Here is a 21,743-nt window from a genome sequence, read left to right on the forward strand (position 1 = left end):
ATTGTTAATGAAGGGGAGAGAAAAGCTTGGGTAAATTACCAAATAAAAAATATAGAAGAATAACTTCTTAATAATGTATGATTTTACATATATGTGTGTGTGTATATATAAAAAAGCATAGATTGTTAAGAAGTGATTATTCTATAATTTTTATTTGTGTATATGATTAAACCATATATTCTTTTTATGTATGTATGTACACACACAATACAATGCCTCAGTTATAATGTAACAGAGGTGCAGTATGATCTGCTTTGTGTTATTGCTTGATTAGATTTTAATAAAGTTATGGAGGAGTTCTGCAGAGAAGCAGGCCAGATCTGCATTGCGGAGTTTTTTGTGGAGATCAGAGGCAGGATCTTCTTTCATATCCTTCAAGCAGGAGAAGCAAATACTCTTAGAAAATTGTTACTTCTCCTCTATTAGAAGTGAGCTAAGTCTAATTTTGGCTAGATGATGATTTTTGTTCTATAACTTGGGCAAGATGGCTAAAGGAAAATAGGAACATCTAACAGGAAGACTTTCTTAGGAAAAAGAATAGATGTCGCTAGGAGGTGAAACTATTCTTAAAATGCAACCTTCGGATATTTATAAAAAATTGATTTTTTTTTTTTGGTGAGGGTTTTTTTTGGGGTTGAAGTCTTTTTGTTGTGGTGGTTTTTTTTGTTTTGTTGTAGGTGGTGGTGGTGTTCCATGGGGAATGATTGCTTGTGGCATAATAGTACCTGAGGGAGTGTAATTTCCTACAGAATGTTACTGTCTGGGAGGTTTAATGCACACTGATTTTGATAGCATCAGTATTTAAAATTATTGCTTTATTTTTAGTTAATGTTTTAGTAAGTTTTAATTAAAGTACTAATCTATCTGGTCTAGTAGGTTCCTTTTGTTCAGTGGAGGCACTTCAGCTATAAATGGCAGATGTCAGGCAGTGCAAACTGAATATTTGCCATTTGAAACGAAGTTTAACACGAGGGTAAATTCTTAACCATTTATGGATCTTAATCAGTGTGGGATTTTCTCGGAGGACTGACTGACTATACAAGTCTTCCAGTTCAAGCCTAATTTAAGAGTGATGGTAATTACAAATGGTTCATACTGCTAAGCGTTTCTGCCTCTGATCATTCATATTATCTTTGGTAGTATTTGTCATATTCCCAGTTATTTATGCTGCTTTTGTTTTCAGGCTTCAATTAGTTAACTGATAGACCAAGGATTATTATCTAAGCAAAACTGAATGTACAGAGAACTTGTAGTAAATGAGGCACAATTTTGTGGGTGTATCTGATATTTTCCTCTATATGATTGTTCCCTTTACTTTAAGGATACTATTTACTTGTAAGTTCTATTTGAGGTGGCTGCTTATGCATTTATAACAATTATGTTTACAATTACAGACAGATATTACACAAAATGTAAATGGTATTGTACATATAAAACACCTATCAAAAAAAAAATCTTCATAGTCACTCAGCACCCCTGTCCTCTCTGTTCCTTAGTACTTTGCTAGGTCTCTTTTTTTCTTTTCTTTGTGATTGTTGAGAAAGAATGAATTTTCTGAACACTAGGGCATTTAATGTCACAATGAGGAATATATCTTATGGAGTAGAAATTCTTCCTGGAAAATAATGGAAAATTCCTGATGAATCTTCTGCATCTTCACCTGCTTTTTCCAACTTTATGTACCGTTTGATAACTGGAGCTTTATCAAATGTTTGGAAAGAGATGAGGCCTCTCAGAGAAACAAGTTCCAAACTGTTTAGCAATTTATAATGAAAATTAACACCTTGATTGCTTCCAAAAGTCCTAATATTTAGGCAGGGAAGATACTGCTTTCAATACAAAGCACCTCTTATGCAGCTGTATGCCTATATGAAATTGTTATAAAGGTATGTGAAAAGCTTGTGCTGCAAGCAAAATTGTGTATGGTCTCACATATGCAGTAGATTTTTAGTAATGCTACAAGTGTTGATTATAATTCCAAATATGACATGCTTAATGTGAAAAATATGCCTGCACATTTGTGGAGCTCTGTATGCTAACTCTCTTCTTTCCACTTGTACAGTATTACCATTGCTCGTTCCGAATGACAGGTGAAGGCTGGCTTCTTTGTTGTGGAGAATATCAAGATGTTCTTATTATTGATGCCAAGACTTTGGGTGTTCTTCACACTTTATCATCATCTCAGTCTTCTGATTGGATAAATTGTATGTGTATTGTGCACTCTGCAAGAATTCAAGGTATACATTGTAGATGTATTTATGTAGGCCAATTAAATCATGATAAAATATTTCTGTATAGATAGTACAATCCTACTAGATTTAATATCTGATGTTTTACAGAGCTGTTACATACAAGATGTTAACATTTCATTGACAACACCTAAGAAGGTGTGTTTAATACTCCTAGTGCTGGTCATGTTTCATTTAATAAGCTTCTTAAAGGGAAAAACAAGCAGCCTCTACACTGGTTGTAAGCACCTAATTTCTTGGATATAAGTACAAATTAACTTTGTAATACCAGGGAAATTAAGGGCACAAAACCGCTATTCTGTGCCTTTTATTGAAATGTATCTGATTGGACAAAATAAATATTCACTGTTTGCTTGTATGTTTTGTATTTCTGTATACCAATTAGTTATTTTTGTGTAAAATTAGTATTTCATTTAGTGTCCTGCAGAATCCTTGTTTTAGTGCTGTATAGAACACCAGTGTCTATACCAAGGTTCTCTTTTGGTGTTAGGCACTGTTTGAACTTGAAACCAAGTTGACTATCTTGCTCTTAACTTTTCACAGAAGACTCATTGGTTGCAGTGTCTGTAACTGGAGTTCTTAAAGTGTGGGACCTATCTTCGTCTTTGAATAGCATACAGGTCAGTTTGTATGAGGTGTGAAACAGCGATTTGAACAATAACATGAATGTAGTAATATTCTCAAGTAAAGGATACATTGAAGCAGAATATGAATAAATTAAAATCTTCTGGATATGTATTAAACCAGAAATAATTAATTTTGTCACAAAATTCTGAAAACACACCCCCATATTGCTATTTAAAATTAGCTGGGCCATTGGACAGCTCTTGCCTTGACAACTGCAATGGCTTTTGCCGAGACTTCGTGTCTTTCCATGTTCCGTGATGTGGAAGTTGTAACGCTTTCCTTCTGTCCTGGTAATGTCATTCCATCCTTTGAACCTCTTCACTCCTTCTTTTAAACTCAAAGCTCTTCAAAAATGGCCTTTGTACTCCCACTTCACCCTTACTACTTTCTTCAAAATGGTCCTTTAGACTTGGTTTTCCTCTGTCAGTCATTTGCCTCCCACAATGCTGTCTTCACTTGGAAAAGACTCTTGCTGTGTCAAGTGCCCTATTTCTCCATCTTCAAACTCTCCCGTTCTGTGCAACTTTTCTGTGTTAATATTCTCAGCAGCTGTCACTTGATGTGCACAAGTGTTAGAATTGGAGTACAATGTTTTGTGTTTGAATTAAACTGAGAGCTGGATTCACAAAGGGACTTCGGTACTACAGCTAAGTACTACGAATCATCAACAGAAATGGCAAAATGTCAACAGTCTTCTCTGAACATCCATAATACGTTACTGCCTTGCTTGACAAACTGCAGAGCATGCCACAGCACTGCTTGTTAATGGGTAGAATCTGGCCCCTCAGGAGAGTCTGTAAAGTCTGATACCGTACTGATGTTTTTGGTTTATCTGCAATGTTGTGCAGGGGTCTTTTCAACATTCCTAGGGCAAAAAATACTGTTGTGTTGTAGAAATTCTGGGGACTGTAACAACTGATTACAGACATCAGAGAAGCATATATACGGTATGGTGCCATCCTATTACTGCCTAAGGCATTCTTTTGTGAAGGGAGGAGTGCAGAGTTAATAACAATCCAACTACTTCATATGTTGAAGAGCAGTATTTTAATAAATGTTGTTGGATTTACTTGGAATTAATTGGAGCTGCAAGGTGTAGTGAGAGAACAGTTTGCAGTTTGGTAGCCATGATTCCATGATCAGCATACCCCTTCTTTGAGAGATTTTGATACTGGTGGTATCTTTCAAAACAGAAAATATCAGTTATCAGTGATTTAATCAGTAATTAATAAAAATAATTCCAATATAATAATTTTGAGCATGATGGCCTTGATAAGTCTGATATTCACATGAAAAGGGTGAAAATACATATTTATTTTAAACATTCAGCAATACAAAGCTAAGAAAATTACTTTTCCAACTACTTTTTAGAGGTGGTAAGTTCAAACAAGGCATATGACAACACCATACATCTCAGACTGTTCTGTTTGCAACAAGGATGAGTGGGAAAGCAGAATATTCATCAGCCATTCTGAATCTGATACTATCAGTTAATAGGTTGTTGTAGCTACTTTTTTGACTGAAGAATACTTAGCAGATATTACAGCAGATGCTATCTGTGACCTGCCTTTAGTACTTCTACATATTCCTTATTACTTCTTTAAGTGAGATCAAGGTCTGAACCATGCTGAACATCTTCTGTTTACATGGTGCTTGTGAACCCTGCTCTCTTCCTATCTCACTTTTAATTAAGAATTATATGTTCCTTTGCATTTTGAAAGTGTATGTTAACAAAATTATTTTGTTATTTGTTTCTATCCTAAAAGTAAAAGCTCAGGTATCTAGAATAAATCTTATGGCTTTTTTTTTCCCCCCTCTGTGCTGTAAAGGAGAGACAAAGTGTGTGCGAGAAGGAATCAAAGTCTCTGGACTGTGTAAACTGTCAGGCAGTACGGTTTTGTACTTACACAGAAAGGCTCCTTCTAGTTGTGTACTCCACATGCTGGCAGGTACATTATTGAGCGTTATACTTTCTTTTTAATCTTGTTAATAATTTTGAAAAGCTAATGTGACTTTTACATGCAGATACTTGTTTTTCTCTTCAGGTTAAAGAAAAAGTGCTTACTAATTGTCAGATCTAATAGTGCACTGTATCCCTGCTCTGCTTATCTTAACTGCCTGACTGGGATGAAGTGTTTATTTTTTATTAATGAATTTCTGTTTTAAAAGTTTAACATGACATTGGCTGGGTAGAAAGGGGATTACTTTAAGTATTAGTCAGTTTTAGCGCACTGGGTGCATTATAGTCCCCTCCACAGTGCGGTTCAAAAGGAAACAAAGATGCACAAAAACTGTTCAAGTATGACAGAAGTAACCACAGTTGGCAAGTCCTCGGTAACCAGGGCCCTTTGTTCCATCAGGGCCAATAGCCTGGGTTCCACTGATAGAAGCCAGCAAAACTAAAGACCCCAGACTATATCACTTTTTCTTGTAGCTGTAAGAAAATGTATTGTGTAGTTATGGGAACTGTTATTAGTTTATTTTAAATTGTAGTTAAACTGAATTTTATTGTAAGAATTCTGTATTTCTTTTTCCTATTGTTATGACATTCCTCTTAAAATAATCCTGAGCTATTAATGCAACATATGTACCTGATCCAAACACCAGTGCTGGGGCGGGGGGCAGCAGGGGGCAGAAATTTCACATACACCTGAGTCAACTTTGAATAATACAGTTGTGGGTTATCCTTGAGATTTCTCTTGGGCTGTTTAAAAAAAGTCTGTACAAAAGCATTTATAAATAAATTCCATGTATAGAATGGATAGGGTTTTCATGGAAAAAAATGTGAAAAAACATCATAGAAATTAATAAAAAACAATGCATGCTACACAGGAGATACATGTTTCTTTTAATATCTCCATTATGCATTTGAATACTTCCATTTTACTGCTTAAAGGATACGTAAGTCATGTTGGATTTTCAACTTTTATGTTTCAATTAATATATAGCTTTAAAATAAAACATGATGACGATCTTACTTCTCAATTAAAAAGGTATGTAACATGTAGCATAGGAGAGATTTACATGTGTATTTAGAGTGGCTCCTTAACCCACTTCTATAATAATGAAAATATAGAGCAAATTAGCTAGCAATTAGCTAATGAATAGAAAAGTAGCTACGAATAATTTGTAGAAATTCTCATTCTGAAATCTATTTCCTCACACTGCTGGAATAAATTATTAAAATGTAGCTATGAATATTCTCTCCATGAGGCCACAAGGAACATGAACCAGCAGACAATATCCTAGGTTGGCCTAGTCATATCCTGTTTCAACTTAACATGGGAAGGTCAGAGGAAGCAAACAAGTTACATAATTTTTTACCAGCTCTAGAAATGGAAGAGAGAAGAATTCTTGCAAGTAAAGGCGATTATATGTTATTTGCTTTCAATGAATTTGCAAAAAAGAAAAATCTCTATTGCTCTCCAAAGAAGAAAAGAAAAAATCTTCTTTAAGATATGTGCTGTGATTATGCCAGCAGATCATCTTTTAAAGAATACAGACAGAAGCATTTATAGTTTCTATCAAAGTCTTCAATGTCATATTTATGTGCTAAATTCATCACCTACCTCTTTATAAGAAATTAATAGTCCAGTAAATATTAATAATGAATGCAAGGCAAAACAAAGTAAATCCCATCCAAAATCCCCTAGCGTCACAGAAAGCTCTAATTCTAATGCTGCTTTTTGTTATTGTCAGTTCCTTTATCTTTGAAATATGGTTTGATTCTGACTTTGCAATAGTTTGATAGTATGAAAATTGCTTTGGCTTTAAAAGAGGGAGTCAAACTACAAAGAGTCAAGCTAATGTTCTACTTTTTGATCCATTGCCCGAAACCAGCTTGGATGAAAATTAATGTGCCAATACTGTTTGTTTATATTTTATTGTTTTCCTGAGCTTAGGTCTATGATTATTGTGATTTCTCCTTGCTTTGTACTGAGTTCTGTAAAAGTGATCAGTGCTTTGCTGGTGGAGAAGTACTGGCAGCTTACAGACTTATCATCTGGACAGAAGATGGCCACAGCTACATCTACCAGCTGCTAAACAGGTGCGTGCAGATGGGAAATTCACACAAAAAGTTCAGGTACAAGATGAACTTTGGGAGGGTTATTGTGGAAAATCTCTGCATGTTGCAAATGATCAAAAACCAGAACAAAACCACTTTGGCACTCAAAGATTTAGCCTGAGTTTGACAGCCCTCAGTCTTTGTTTGACACAGCGGGGGACACAGAAATAAGATTAGCCATGTAGAACTTGGGCAGCTGGTGCTGTGATTTCAAAAAGTCGCTTGTAATTACTTATTCGGTAACTTTTAATTGAACTTGTGAATCTTGGATGTTACTGTTCTGCTTTCTAAAAAATATGACTTTCTAAAGCTTTTAATTTTTTTTTTGGAATTATGCAGTGGGCTTTCTAAAAGCGTATATCCTGCTGATGGGAAGGTGCTGAAAGAAACTGTTTATCCTCATTTACTCTGCTTTACTGATGTGAAGGAAAATAAGGTAAATTCATAAAGGTTTACAGTGAGCTTCAAAAGTTGATTCATTATTTGTTTGCAGTTACCTGAGTGATGCCTGAAAAATTGTTGAATTCATCAATAGATTTAATTGTTCTATGAGAACAATGAGTAAGACTTATTCCTTCATTTTAAAATTTTTACTTAAAAACTTGAAGGTGGTCATAGCATATTTTTGTCTTAAATTCTGGCGATGTTTACTTTTTCACAGGAAAAAAATTCCAGTATTTTATATTTTTAGTTATAGATATGTTAATTGTTGAAGTGATTTTTCTTCTAATTTTGGCACAAAAAGGGAGAGCTTTTTTAAGTTAAAGGTGGTCTAAACTAGATTTAGAAGCTTTTACTTTCAGGTCTCTAAAAACAAAACAAACAAAAAAAATAAAAAAAACAAAACAAACCCAAAACCACCAAAAACCCAAACCCCAAAAAAAGCCATCCCACAAGCAAAATGTAAACAAGTTGCTTAGTTCTTGTTTTATTAAGAAATGTGTTCATGTTTCAGTGTAACTGCATAAATAGGTTGTTTCTCATGTGTATCTATACTAAATTGAAGGGGTTTTAATCTGTGATATTTTATCCAGAGTACTGTTACCTTGAGCCTTCAGAGACATAATCACATGCCTAATTTTCTTACACTGTGGGCAAACTGACAGTACTCACAGTGCATAAAATTAGACACGTGACTCTATAGTTAAGAAAAGAGGAAGCTAAAAAAGTAGGTGATCTTTATACTTCTGATTGAGAATTCATGTTTAGCAGAGCATATCTCATCAATTTCAAACTTAGAAGTTACTGTTTAGACAAAGTAGCTCAAGTGGACCCAGCTATGTTGGAAAACCTGCATCTTGACTCACTTTTTGAGTAGTGCTTTGTGTGGCCACAAGGAAATAGGTAAGGAACAACTGTTGATTTAAAAAGTAGAAAATTGATTAGAATTAGGAAGTTGGGGGGGGGGAAATCTGTGGCAGGGGTTTCTTATTTGGCAAAAATTGAACCAAAACAAATATAACATTTTTCTGTGTAGCTTTGGTTCTGGTTTTGTTGCTAAGTCTTATTGCTAATACAGTTCATGAAATAGTGATTGTTGAAAGATGTGGATTTAATTCTTGCCTGCAGTTGCATTAGTTTTTGATGTGTATTTGCATGAACTCAAGAAGGTCTTTAAACAGTTTCTGAAGATATGCAAAGGAGACATTTTTATTTGTACCTGACTAGAAACACTGTCAAGTATATACCTATTGGGAGATTTTCTAGTGTTCTTTTTTTTTTTCCTGTTGACAACTGTAGGTTCTTAGAAAGCATTTTTGTTGCATACTCTTGCGAAGCCTGACAGATTTAATTTTCAGTTGAAGGGTAATAGCACAAGCCATTCAGCTTTTCCCCCAAACGCTGGGATCTAAAATCAGATAGGATAACTGCTGAAGGACGCTAAAAGGTCAGATATCGTGAGGGAAAAGAAATAGCTAAAGCATGTGGCTTAGCAAATAATAGGGTTAGGATGGTGGTAGGAAGCTTATATATGCTTCCCCTAAAACATATCCATTTTTAAAATACTGTCCCCTGCCTTTTTCTAGTATTTCTGCTTTAATATTTACTGTACTACCTGAAATCTTTTTATGACAAATTTGTGAGACAACAAAACTGCCTGTGTGATGATCTGTTTTGATCTCCATTCTTTGATTATAAACTGAACCACATTACAGTACAGTTACTTAATGTGGAATTTACTCCCAAACTTCAGTGTTGTAAATAAAATATATCCAATGTATGGGGATGTTATTAAAATGTCTTAAAGGAGCAGACAGAGTCAAGCTGTGTCTATGCTACCTAAGTAAAGGCGATGGGTAGAACAAAACAGTTTGTGCTGATGAGCTTTCATGCACTATATATAGTACAGGGTGTGCTTTTTGGGGTTTTTTGGTGTGTTTCTTGTGTGCTCCTGCACATATCTCCCATTTTACTTTTATGCAAAAAGAATCCTGATTTGGTGCTCCAAGACAGCTCCACAACACAAACCTAAGCATTCACTTCCAAAGTACACACCTGATGTAAACTCAAACATAGCAGTGTTTGGAGCGTGTCCAAACAAGGGCAACAAAGCTGATGAAGGGTCTAGAGCACAAGTCTTATGAGGAGCCACTGAGGGAACTGGGGTTGTTTAGCCTGGAAAAAAGGAGGCTCAGAGGAGACCTTATTGCTCTCTACAACTACCTGGAAGGAGGTTGTAGTGAGGTGGGGTGTTGGTCTTTTCTCCCAAGTAACAAGCAATATGACAAGACAAAATGGCCTTAAGTTGTGCCAGGGGAAGTATGGATTTGGATATTAGGAAAAATTTCTTCACTGAAAGGGTTGTCAAGCATGGGAACAGGCTGCCCAGGGAAGTGGTTGAGTCACCATCCCTGGAGGTATTTAAAAGATGTGGTGCTTAGGGACATGGTTTATTGGTGGAATTTGGCAGTGCTAGGTTAGCGGTTGGACTTGATGATCTTAAAGGTCTTTTCCAATCTAAATGATTCTATTCTATACTAATGTAGACATGCCTGGAGATTTCCAGTTTTCTTGACTTTTGTGAGGGTTTTGAGCAACTAGAAGCTTCCCCTTAGACACATCACCTGGTTTTAATTGTTTGATACTTGAGAATGGAGCTTGTGTAACAACTAAACAGGATGTTCTTGGCGAGTCACCAGCAGGTTATCACATAGTTTGGGTGTTACTGATGTGGTGATACAGAATTATCTGTGGTGTTATACCTACAGGCAAAGAAAACATACAGACTTCTAGTCTTCATGGGAGAATAAAAACATGGTGTTTGTCTGAGATAAATGTAAGCTTTAGTGTGACTAAATGAAACTGGGTAGATGTCAGTATGTCTGTTTATCAATATTATACCTCTGTAGTATCTAACTTTTTCCAGATGACTGAATGATGGTGTTAGAGACTATTACCTATCTATGTAAAAGCATAATTCTTACCTTTCATTATTTGTAGTACTTTAAGCTATCATGATTGAAGCTTTACTGAATTTGTTTTGATGTGAAGATTATCAGTGTTTCACTGCATTTTCTTCAGCCTGATCTTGGTGCTTAGGCTGCCATTTTTTTAATATGCTGGTGATGCTATTGATAGATTCTCCATTTAGAGACAGTAAACCTAGGGAGCCCTCTCATTCCACTTTACCATTTGGGATGTAGGCTTAGCCAAGGATACCAGCAAAGTGGAGGTGATCTTCGAGGGGCTTGCACCAGACAGAGTAGACCTGGTCTGAGCAGGATTTAGTGACAGGTGAGGGTTCAACCATTATTTGTTTTAAATTTCTACAACTTTTGATGTAAAAAAAACCTCTGAATTTGCAATTAATTATTAGATTTTATCAGCTCTTTCATATCAGAATATTGATTTACTGTTATTTTTGGCAGAGTTTTCCTTTTGTCATGGGCTTCATGAATGAAAGAAAGGAGCCTTTCTATAAGGTTCTTTTTTCTGGTGAAGCTTCAGGAAGGATTGCTTTGTGGCATATTCCTGATGTCCCTGTGTCAACGTTTGATGGTTCGCCAAAAGGTTTGGCAATTCTCTTGTTATCAATGCTCTTGATACTGTCTTTTTAATTACATCTTTAAGTCAATTTTAATGAAAACTTAAATTCTCATGAAAATATTTTCACACCAGAAAATGATGCTCATTCATTCATTGTGTGATGATTGCATGTAGTTAGAAGGAGCAAGACACTAACAAAAGTGAGTGTCTAGAAATTCTTCATGGAACTGAACAAATAAATGTTCCTATTTCCTTACCATCTGCCTATAAATGCTTCTCTACCAAATGTCATGAAAATTTACTTAGTGGGCCCTGCTTATGGTTGTTAATAGGGAGGTATAAAAGAAAGGATTTAGTGAGATGTGATCTAGTGTTGGAATAGCAACTGCTGACTTTCTATTGCTAGGCTGTAGAAAGGATAAGCTAGGGGAAGTGATGAAGAGATGAAAATGTATATTTTGCTTTGTTTGGATTTTTATTTTGTTTTGAATTAAAAAAAAAATTTAGAATTCCTGACTTTTTCCCCCTCACCCTCTAGATATCCCAATTACAGCAACATGGACTCTTCAGGATAATTTTGATAAACACCATTCAATGTCAGAGGGCATTATTGATCATCTTTGTGCATTTAAAGATGGAATTGAAAGTGCAGTTGTCAGTTCCTCTGTATACATACCCAGTCTTGATAAGCTCGTGTGTGGATGTGAAAATGGGAAAATTTTTGTAACACCAGGTTTACAAACTGCAAGAGCAAGACTTTTAGAAAACATATCTTTGCTGAAAGGTAAGTTTTAACAATTTTGTCCAAATTCATCTCAGTCAAGCACAGAAGACTGCATACATCTGACATCCCCTCCAGTGATCCTTGTAAAAATTCTATGAAAAATAGAGGTGATGGTCAGAAATTGAATGAGGAAAATGGAAGAATATGATCTTCTTTCTCCCTCTGTAGCTGGTCTGTCAGATCACAGCTTAGTACTATGAAGGTGCTTTGCACTGTTAGGAGTCCTCGAATGGCTGTGGGGATGGAGTCACCTGAAAGTGAGGTGTGGGATGTCATGATATGGGCAGTAGGGATCTTTGTCATTTTCCCTCTAAAAGATCGTTCTGCTGAAGGAAGAAAAAGGGTACATCTCAGTAGGTGAAGCTCAGTGCAGATCTTTGTCCTCCCTTTTAGGAATATGTCCAAAATTTTTTGATCCCATTTGAAGGATTATTGTATTTAGTCTTTTGAATCTCCTGACTTTTAGCAAAGACCTATTCTTAAAGAACACAACTTATGTACCATCTTGTTTCAGATAATCCACCTTATAAGGTTCTGAATGGTCATAATAGCAGAGTCACTTGTTTACTTTATCCACGTAATAAATCAGTAAGATTTGATCCAAGCTGGCTGTTATCAGGAGGCCAGGATTCTATTGTGATCTGCTGGGATATATTTACTGGAGGCATCTTACACCAATTTAGTCTGGAATCTGGTCCAGTGACAGAGCTCTTACAATCTCCAGAAAACTACAGAGTAAGTAAAAGCATAATAAATGATATCTCAAAAAAGAAGTATCTCTATATATGTGTGTGTATGTATATATACAAGAGAAAAAACTATCTGGCAATACTTTTATCCTGCAGCACTTTATCCTTAATTTACATTAATTTGTCGTGTTTGAAAGTTGCTTTTAATTTCAGAGGGTTGATTTCTTGTTATTTTGTAATTTCCAGTGATTCAGAAAAATGATCCTAAACCAGCGACATATTAAATTGAAGCTCTTAACATTCTAGTCACCATTTTTAATATCACGATTATCTATCTATATGTTAATCTGATTATCACCTACCTTCTGAAGTTAAAAAGCATAATTAGTAAGGCTGGGCTTTTGAACGTAGTACGAAAAGAATTAGACCAATAGTATTTTAATCTAAACATATATGCTTGATTTTGTTTCCTGACACATCTTTGTGGACCTTTGCATGTATACTTTTGGTTTTTATGAGATTTAGAATAATTTTTGTATGTTTTTCTTTAAGTGAATTTTAAAGTAAAAATTTAGACGAACACTTTCTGTACTGAATGCTCTATGAAATTTTGTTGAACAAATTCTGTCCCTATTGTATTCCATGGGGCTGGGATTTAATCTTTTTTCCTCTTAAAAAGCCTGTGAAGACATATTTGATACTTATAGTTAACTCAGAGTTCACTTATGTGCCAACATTAAGTAGTCCAAAAGATATTTGCAATGGCAAAAATTCTTAATGCTTATAAGGCTCTCTTTAGCCCTTTTTCTGGAAACTAGGTAGGATGTAATGCCTGCTTTGATGGTGTTTCAGTTGTCTTTACAGGGCTGAATTTTTCTGTAGGGTGAATTCCTTCATGTGTCACCAAAAATTACTTGCAGAAAGGGAAGGCTTTGCAGAATCAAATCCATACAGTGTGAAATGAAATTGTAACACACCCAATTTTTCGTTAGAAATACATTGCCCTTGGCTTTTGTGTCATAACACCTGACATAATTTTATCACACAAACAGCAGTTTGGTTTAAGGTAATTCTTTACTATCTCTTCTAGGACAACTGCTACCATATATTTGGTTATATAATCACTGCTTTGATAGGCTAAGTATTATGAATAAATGGTATTTAAGTTATTTTTTTATAAATTGAAAAATTGGAGGAGACCATGTTTTCCTGTCAGGAGACCAGTTGTACAGCTAGCCTGTTAAAAACAAGTTGGAGATGTAGGCTGAAATAAAACATAACTTTCTAAAATGAGTATGTTCTGGGAAAGAAATCACTGGACAACTTTTACCAGGCTTGTTAAAATGATGTGGTTGTGACTGTGGTTACAGTGTTGAAACTGAAGTTCTTTCTGTTTTGCAGTTAAAAGATCACAGCATAGTATGCTGTGTGTGCAGTGATCACTCAGTAGCAATTCTGCACCTTCAGAAGAGAGTATGTCTCTTACATGCCAGAAAGCATCTGTTTCCTGTGAAGAAGATAAAATTTGACCATGTTGAAAATCTGCTAATTGTTGGATGTGAAGATGATTCAGTTTATATTTGGGAAACTGAAACAGGTAATAACTCAGAGAGAGGGGTTTGTTTCACTTTCCTTAAGTTTTGTTTGTCTGGTTTGGTGTTATACAAACCTAATTTATAGAAGACCAAAGCAGAAATACTAACACATTGCATATGTTAATTAGAGAGTTTAAACGTTTATGTAAACAAGCAAGAAAAAAATTTTTCATATGGTTCAAGGTATGCCACTAATAAAGTATGATAGCTTAAGTCAGATCCTGACCATCAAATGATTAGCTGATGTGCTAATTGAGTAGAACTGACATGCAGTGATTTGAGTAGAATATTTCTGGAAGCTATAAATAAAAATGTAAGTTATTCTGTTTAGTTATTAAAAAGCATGAAATTTTCAGTCCTAACAATCCAAAGTTAGGGCATGGAGGTCTGCTTACTTCAGCAAAATCATCATCTGAGAAACCTTTTGAGTTAATTGATAGTCAGTTAATAGTGGAAGATAGTTGCAAAGCTCACAACTGTGTAGTCAGGAAAACTAAAGCTGGGTGTTTCAAGATAAACTAGATTCCCAAGTGAACTGAGAGTGTAATGCTGATTCGCAAGGGTAATAAATGTAGTTATTTGAACTTTGACAGGCAGAAGTACTAGAAGCTGTAATGGTACTAGACGTTACAATATAGTGTGTCCATGCGATTCAGAGCTATGTGTCCTGGGAGGGGGGAAGTGCATAGTGAGTCTAGAACAGCTGAAATGCACAGCATATTAATACTGTATGAAAACATAGCTTTACTAATGCTTACTACTGAGATCACAATTTACCTTACAAGTTATTACAACACGCTGTCTGCTTAGAACAAAAAGTCCTTTGTTTTAAAGTAAAACATATCTGTGTTTAATGAAGGACTTCATTAAACTTCACAAAATGAGTACAGCAGAAATTACAAGCCTGTTGTGTTAGTAAGCTATTTAATATCATTAAACCACTGGCATAGGAAATGCCTTCTGGTACTTATTCTTTTCCCAAATGTACTGGATTGCTTCTTTAAATAAAAACATTTAGAATAAAATTAAATTGAACTAACAATTAGAATTAGTTAAAACCCCTGGTTTTACACTGGTGTTTTTTTCCTGCAGCTACTAAAAAATATGAAGTTTTTGTATTTTGCGTTGTATTTTGAGATTTAAAAATTCATTTAAATCTTCTTGTTCAAAAACATCGATAAAAATTAAGAAGAGAAAGTGTGACCTTAGGAGACTGTTAGATTGTATATAATGTTGTATTTTTTTTTTTCTGTCTTACTGTTGCTGAGTGACTATATGATGGTTTTGCTTAGAATTTTAGCTTTAGTTGACCTTGAATTGTTTTTCCCAGCAGTGCAAATTTTCAAAACTAAATACTAGACTCTCAGTTAGGGTACTCTAAACTTGTTATCCTGCTTTTATTTGTTGTTGTTTCCTGCATAACTTTAAATTCTGTTTTGTGGTAAATATCTAAGATTTTTCTTATGTATGTTCTGCTATTTATGTAGATGCATGATATTGCAGTTTTCAGTATACTTTGTCAAGTCAGGAGGGCATGGGTTTTATCCTTCTGCTCACTCCTCTTTCTGGAAGGTTTGTGGAACAGTACCTTCATTTTACTAGTCTCTGTCAGCACATCTGCAATATTTGCAAATTGGTATTTCCCTCTCCTCTTTTCTCCTCCCTGTAAAAGGAAGAATGTTTCCTCTCCAATGTGCTCTTTTCTGTTCCTAAAGGTATTACTAGATCTCATTATTTCCTCCCCTGTAATTACAGCATTCACTTTGTCTATGCAAATAGTATTTCTGTTAACAGTAAAAGCTGTAAGCTATATCTGACCCATACTTTTAGCATAAAGTAAATAAAACAGTAAAAATGAGAAATTAATTTGATTCTTATCATTGGCTGACTGCTTCTTTTGTAGGAATTGCTAGAAAGTCACCTTTACTAGAGGTAAAGTATTAAAGGTAGAATGGAAAGATATTGTACTAGATCCCTGTTGTAACTAAGTGAAACTAGAGCAGGCATCCAAATGTTCAGTAATCATTATTAAATATATGTGCTTTTATGGAGAAATTTGTAAAGATGCTACCTGTCTCCAGCTGTTCTATCTACATCTTCATTGTTCTTTTAAAACTAATGTTGAAATGTAGATGGGGGAAATCTTTGCATAGAATGTTTTATTTCACAGCTAAAAGGACATTTCTCGAAACCGTGTAACTGTAGGTAGGCTGTTGCCTAAGTACATATCAGTTTGGGTGAGACATCCTTGAAGGTCATCACAGAATCACAGAATGTTAGGGATTGGAAGGGACCTCGAAAGATCATCTAGTCCAATCCCCCTGCCGGAGCAGGATTGCCTAGACCATATCACACAGGAACGCGTCCAGGCGGGTTTTGAATGTCTCCAGAGAAGGAGACTCCACAACCTCTCTGGGCAGCCTGTTCCAGTGTTCGGTCACCCTTACAGTAAAGAAGTTTTTCCTCATATTTATGTGGAGCCTCCTGTGTTCCAGCTTGCACCCATTGCCCCTTGTCCTGTCAAGGGATGTCACTGAGAAGAGCCTGGCTCCATCCTCATGACACTTGCCCTTTACATATTTATAAACATTAATGCGGTCACCCCTCAGTCTCCTCTTCTCTAAGCTAAAGAGACCCAGCTCCCTCAGCCTCTCCTCATAAGGGAGATGTTCCACTCCTAAATGTTTATTAGCATTTCTTAGAGTCATCTTTTTACCAAAGGATTAGTGTACATTTGAAACTCTGCAATAAAATTGAGCAAATATATGTGATAAAGGACCACAGAATATTTTGTTTGCTTATAAATCGGTTGTCATAGCTATCATTTTTAACTGATTTGCATCAGTTATTTTCTATCAGAACTTAATCACTTTCATTAAATAAGGAAATAGATGAGATATTAAAGCTCTAAAACACTGATGTTGAGCCTGCAATGATTATTTTCATACATGCTTTCATGATGCATTTGTTATGGATCTGTCATAGTCTGTGCTGTTATATTTGTAAGATACAGTATAACAGCTCCTCAGGTGATCCTGTGATGTCAGTTAAGGTTAGAGCTCACAAGGTGGCAAGTCTTAATGTGCCTCTTGACAAGACATTGGATTCTAAGGGGACTCAGATGCCATAGTACATCAATGCAACACTTAATTCCCTTAAAAAAAAAACAACAACAACAAAACAACCCAAACAAACAAAAAAAAAACCCCTCAAACCAACCAACCAAAAAAACTCCAAACTTTAAGCCGAAATAACTATGCTAATGACATGAGAAAGTATAATTTAATCCATCGTAGCACAAAAAGTTAATATAAAAGTTGAATTATTAACAAAGCTTATTTCTGGAGCTGTAGAGGCATCGTAAAGAAATACACTAGTTCATATCAACGCCTATCTTTAGTAGTTGTGTTGTACACTAGGGTCTGCAGGAGGATAGCAGTGTACAACAGAATTGTTCTTGTGTTGTACACTAAGAAGGGGGCTTATGTTTTATACTTTCATACTTTTAAGATAAACGTGACATCTTTATTTTCTTCGTTTTAGATTTTTTGTGGAAAGTGTGTGTTCTGGCAAAAAATTTTGAAGATTTAAGTATATCCCGCATCTAAAAAAAACTATGCAAATTCCCAGCTTTACTTTTTTTAGTCTTTCAGTATTCTTATTACTTGATGGAATATATACTATTAACTAGAAATAGTGCTGACAGGCCGTACCTGTTCCAGACTTCTAAGGCTAAGTAAATAATTGCTAAATAATTCACTCTGTCATTTTTAAATTGAAACTTTTGGCTGTTGAGTTAAAGTCATTATCTGTGTATGCCCGAGAAAAGGCAGTTCCGTGTGTGGTGTTAGAGAAGGCCAGGTCTGCACTGCTCAGAAATGTATCTTTCAGGATTAAATGATACTTAGGCAGTGTATGCCTTTGAATTGACTCCTGACAGTGGGGATATTTTTATCCTCACAGTGTGGTGCGATGAGGTTCTTCCTTAGTTAAAAAAAAAACAAACAAGCAATCAATCATTTATTTCCTAGATTTGTGGACATTAAATATTGTGGAGTGAATTCATTGCTGCTGCTGTGTGTGCTTAACAACATGGAAAATGACTATGACTCGTTAATTCTATAGAGATGCTAGGCCAAAATGCAAATTGCTGCACTCAACAATATAAGAACTAACAGTGTCTATCACCATACAATGCCCAAGGCAGCCTAAAGAAGTTAAGGGTCTGGAGACAGAATTACATCTCAGATGCAACTTTATTTAATACAGCTAGATAACTTTACAGTAAAGTATAGTGAATTCTTTGTAATTGGTGAGATTTAATAGCACAGGACTCTAATGGTACCATAGAGACAAAAATTTTAACTGTCTCTCCTTTAGCTGTAAAAATGCTACCTATTTCAAAACAAAGGATGAAATAAAATTAATGCCACTGCTTATGTATATTACATACTCAGAAAGGATGGAGATGGTTAAAAAGTGTGTTTTATAATTGCTGTTTCTGTATCTCTTGTTACTAGTATCAAGCAAGAATGAAAGATACAATCACCTCTTAAGGAATAGCTGGAACACAAGAAAGGATGCAGTTATTTGCTATGTGAACAATTAACAAATTATTTTTTGTTGTTCCTGTTATGCATTGGTAACTAAAAAATGCTATCTAGGGTGAATACCTCAGAAAGCCTACTAGGATATACTGTAGTTGGTTTAACGTGAGTTATATCTGTATTGCAGGAGAACATGAGAGGTCATGGCACTGATCCTTGAAATTGGCCTGACCTAGATCAAGAGCTATGTAGATACTTCAGTGCCACTCAGGCAGACAAGGCGTTGTTCAGATGTATGGGAAAAATGTATACAGCATCACAGGCAAACCTTTACAGAAGCACAGCAGCCTTTCTTTGATTTTTCTTCTGTTGGCAAATGAACAGGCAGCCATGCATAGTACCACTTGCTTATACGGTTACCTGTGAGCATGTTCCCTGACTCAATTAAATAGGATAAAGTCTTAAGTGGTAGTTTTGTGCTTGGAGTCCTTTACAGAAATGGACATAAGTCAAAGTTTTTGTTGTTTCTATAGTCAAAAAGTGTTTTTTCTTTATTTTTCTTCTGGCTATGCAGTAAGCTTCATGACTGAGGCTTTGCGTCTTTAAGTGAATGTCAGTGGAGGACCTGATTTTGTGTCAGACTCATATATCACTGTTTGCAGTTTAAAAAAATCTGAACAGTGTTACTGTACTAGAGTTAATGGATAACTGGGAAAACAGCCAGTCTGTTTATAGTTTCAGGCTCTGGATTAAGGAATTTCCATGAATACTTCAATATTTACACTGTTGATTCAGCAATAATTCTGTTGAATTTGACAGATGACTTTTCAAAAGTTTAGGGGCATCTAGTACTTGTGACTGTCTTTCAGTTATACCAATTTAGCTCCAAAACTGTTCTTCCACCAGGTAATTAACAGGATGACCCCTCTTTGAGCAACCTGGTCTAGTGGAAGGTGTCCCTGCCAAATATCAGAGGAGTTGGAACTAGATGGTCTTTAAGGTCCCTTCCAATCCAAACCATTCTATGATTCTATTATGCATAACTGTTCATCATCCAATTTCCTATGACAGAGGCTGACACACTTTTTCAAAAAGCATTCTGAAGTTTTAAAAATATTTAAGTTGCCTTTTAGCAGGCTTTCCTAGTAGGTTTTTTACACTTTATGGGGTGGGAGGAACATTGTCACACTGATTAAAATCTAAGCCAGTACTACTTTATGTAAAACTTGTTGCACCCTCTCTTCATGAGATTGCCGAAGATACCTTATTTTACGTGGTCAATGGGAAGTTGCCTGAGTACAATGGGGCTGGCTTTATTCAAATAAATAGGCGTTTCAGCATAGTTTATACTGAATGTGTTAAATACCAAGAGTATACTTGACTTCAGGTGGAATTTACCTTATCTAACTTGAGACTCTTCTATTTATATTGGAGACCTCTACCTATGAGCTAGTAGTTCATGTTGTTTTTATAACGTGCAGGACGAAGTAGGAATAAGTAAAAGTCTGTATCTTTTCCGTATTGACTACAAGAGGAGTCTAAAGAAGAGTGGGGTGGGGGAGGGAAGCAAAGCTAATTCCTGGCTGCTATTATAGGTCTAGAATAAGAGGGATTGAATCCCATCCTTTTTTAGCCCTTTGGTTTACAGAACACAGTAAAATTCTGTTCTAAGTTTAAATGTTATTGCACATGCATGTGAATAGTGATATAGAAAACACAAGCCATGAACTAATACCTGCGTAGTTTAATGTATTTTGCCTAAATTTTAACATATGGATACAGCAACTTTCCATTACAGTGGAATATCTTTCCATGACAATAAATATTGATCTAATAATACATTTGGAATATTAATATAGCATATGTACAGGATATGTTCTGAACTTAGGTGTGCTAGAAGACAAATATGAAAATCAATAACAAATTTTATTCTAATTAAAGTGCAGAATATTTCTTCCAATAACCATCACTTGAAATCCACTTCAATAAGGAAATTAGCAGTTATCTATATTGCTCTTACATTTTCCTAAGCAGTTGGTATCTTTGCTTTTTTTAAAAAGGCAAATATCAGTATGATAACAAGTAGTAATAAAAGGATCAGTGTTGTTTTTCTTGCTGTATATAGCATATGGCAGCACGTCTACTGAGCCACATTTCTATCTAATATGTATTGAGTGAGGAAAGAATGGGTAGACTTTAAAGAGCAATCTTCCTTGCTCAGAGGTAGCAATCTTTATTTATCAGAGGTAGATTTAGTCTTTCAATTAGTACTAATTTGATATGAATTTATTCCTTGAAGTTCATCATGCTTGCAGAATGAATCATCTACTAATTTCCTGTCATTTTCTTCTGCTTTGCAAGTGTTGTTCTATTGTTTTACAACGTGCTTAGTGTGAGTTTAAAAATAAAATAACATCACTTAATAAATCTTTTTGTTCAATTATCATAATACGCAGTTAACTTTACACTGGCTACATTGTATTTTTCAGCTCACCCAGGAAATGCAAATTTAGAGAACTTTCTTCCATATTGCTAGCCCCAACACAGAAAAAAATTGAAATATATGCCTAAGGAATGTTTCTGCTGAGGTCAGATCTCCTGTATAGTTAAAATTAAGTATATGCTTAAGTATATGCTTAACTATAATCCTTACTAGAAAAGGTCAAAATCATCAATAAATAATAGCTTGGAATTGTGTAGTTAACCATGTTCTTGGAAGACTGTGTGCAGTTAAGTCATTCAGAAGGCAGATGAAATGGTTTGGATAGAGAGTATGTAAGAGATTAAGGCAAAACAAACGAGAGATGTGTTGGGGCATTACTGCACTTCAGTTTGAGAAGATGTGGTGGCTTAGTCGCTTTACAGGCTTCTTATCTGAATAAGCTGGGCGTTGTCTTATAGTGTTGCTGTCTGTGCCACTGTCACTACTGTTATTGCTAATATGCTATATTAGAATAAATTCAGGTACAGACACGTCACACTTGCATTCATAGTATCAGTGTAAACAGTACACTGTGATGGGGGAAATCCGTCCAAAATGCAGAAAACCTCCTCTGATCTTTTCAGAGGACCAGTAAGGGTACTTTCACATGTTATTGTAGTAACGTCGTTACAATTTTTCACTACCTGTTTAGAAGCTGTTGTTTAAAACTGGTTTGTGAGCTCTAAAACCAAAGTTCAAAAAACTTTGTGTCATATT

At 35.4% G+C, this 21,743-nt stretch overlaps 1 protein-coding gene across 1 annotated transcript in view; it reads left to right on the forward strand.

The window, feature by feature from the left end:
* The window catches only part of WDR72 (WD repeat domain 72), a 108,074-nt gene that overhangs the window by 5,459 nt on the left and 80,872 nt on the right, over positions 1 to 21,743 (forward strand). The window contains exons 4-13 of the mRNA XM_068410749.1: positions 2,063 to 2,237; positions 2,793 to 2,869; positions 4,706 to 4,825; positions 6,779 to 6,924; positions 7,282 to 7,378; positions 8,292 to 8,299; positions 10,814 to 10,953; positions 11,468 to 11,713; positions 12,228 to 12,448; positions 13,804 to 13,999. Of these exons, the coding sequence (XP_068266850.1) occupies positions 2,063 to 2,237; positions 2,793 to 2,869; positions 4,706 to 4,825; positions 6,779 to 6,924; positions 7,282 to 7,378; positions 8,292 to 8,299; positions 10,814 to 10,953; positions 11,468 to 11,713; positions 12,228 to 12,448; positions 13,804 to 13,999 (1,426 nt within the window). The remainder of the gene's footprint in view (positions 1 to 2,062; positions 2,238 to 2,792; positions 2,870 to 4,705; positions 4,826 to 6,778; positions 6,925 to 7,281; positions 7,379 to 8,291; positions 8,300 to 10,813; positions 10,954 to 11,467; positions 11,714 to 12,227; positions 12,449 to 13,803; positions 14,000 to 21,743) is intronic.

Source organism: Nyctibius grandis, chromosome 11, assembly GCF_013368605.1.
Source record: "Nyctibius grandis isolate bNycGra1 chromosome 11, bNycGra1.pri, whole genome shotgun sequence".
Taxonomy (NCBI): Eukaryota; Metazoa; Chordata; class Aves; order Nyctibiiformes; family Nyctibiidae; genus Nyctibius; species Nyctibius grandis.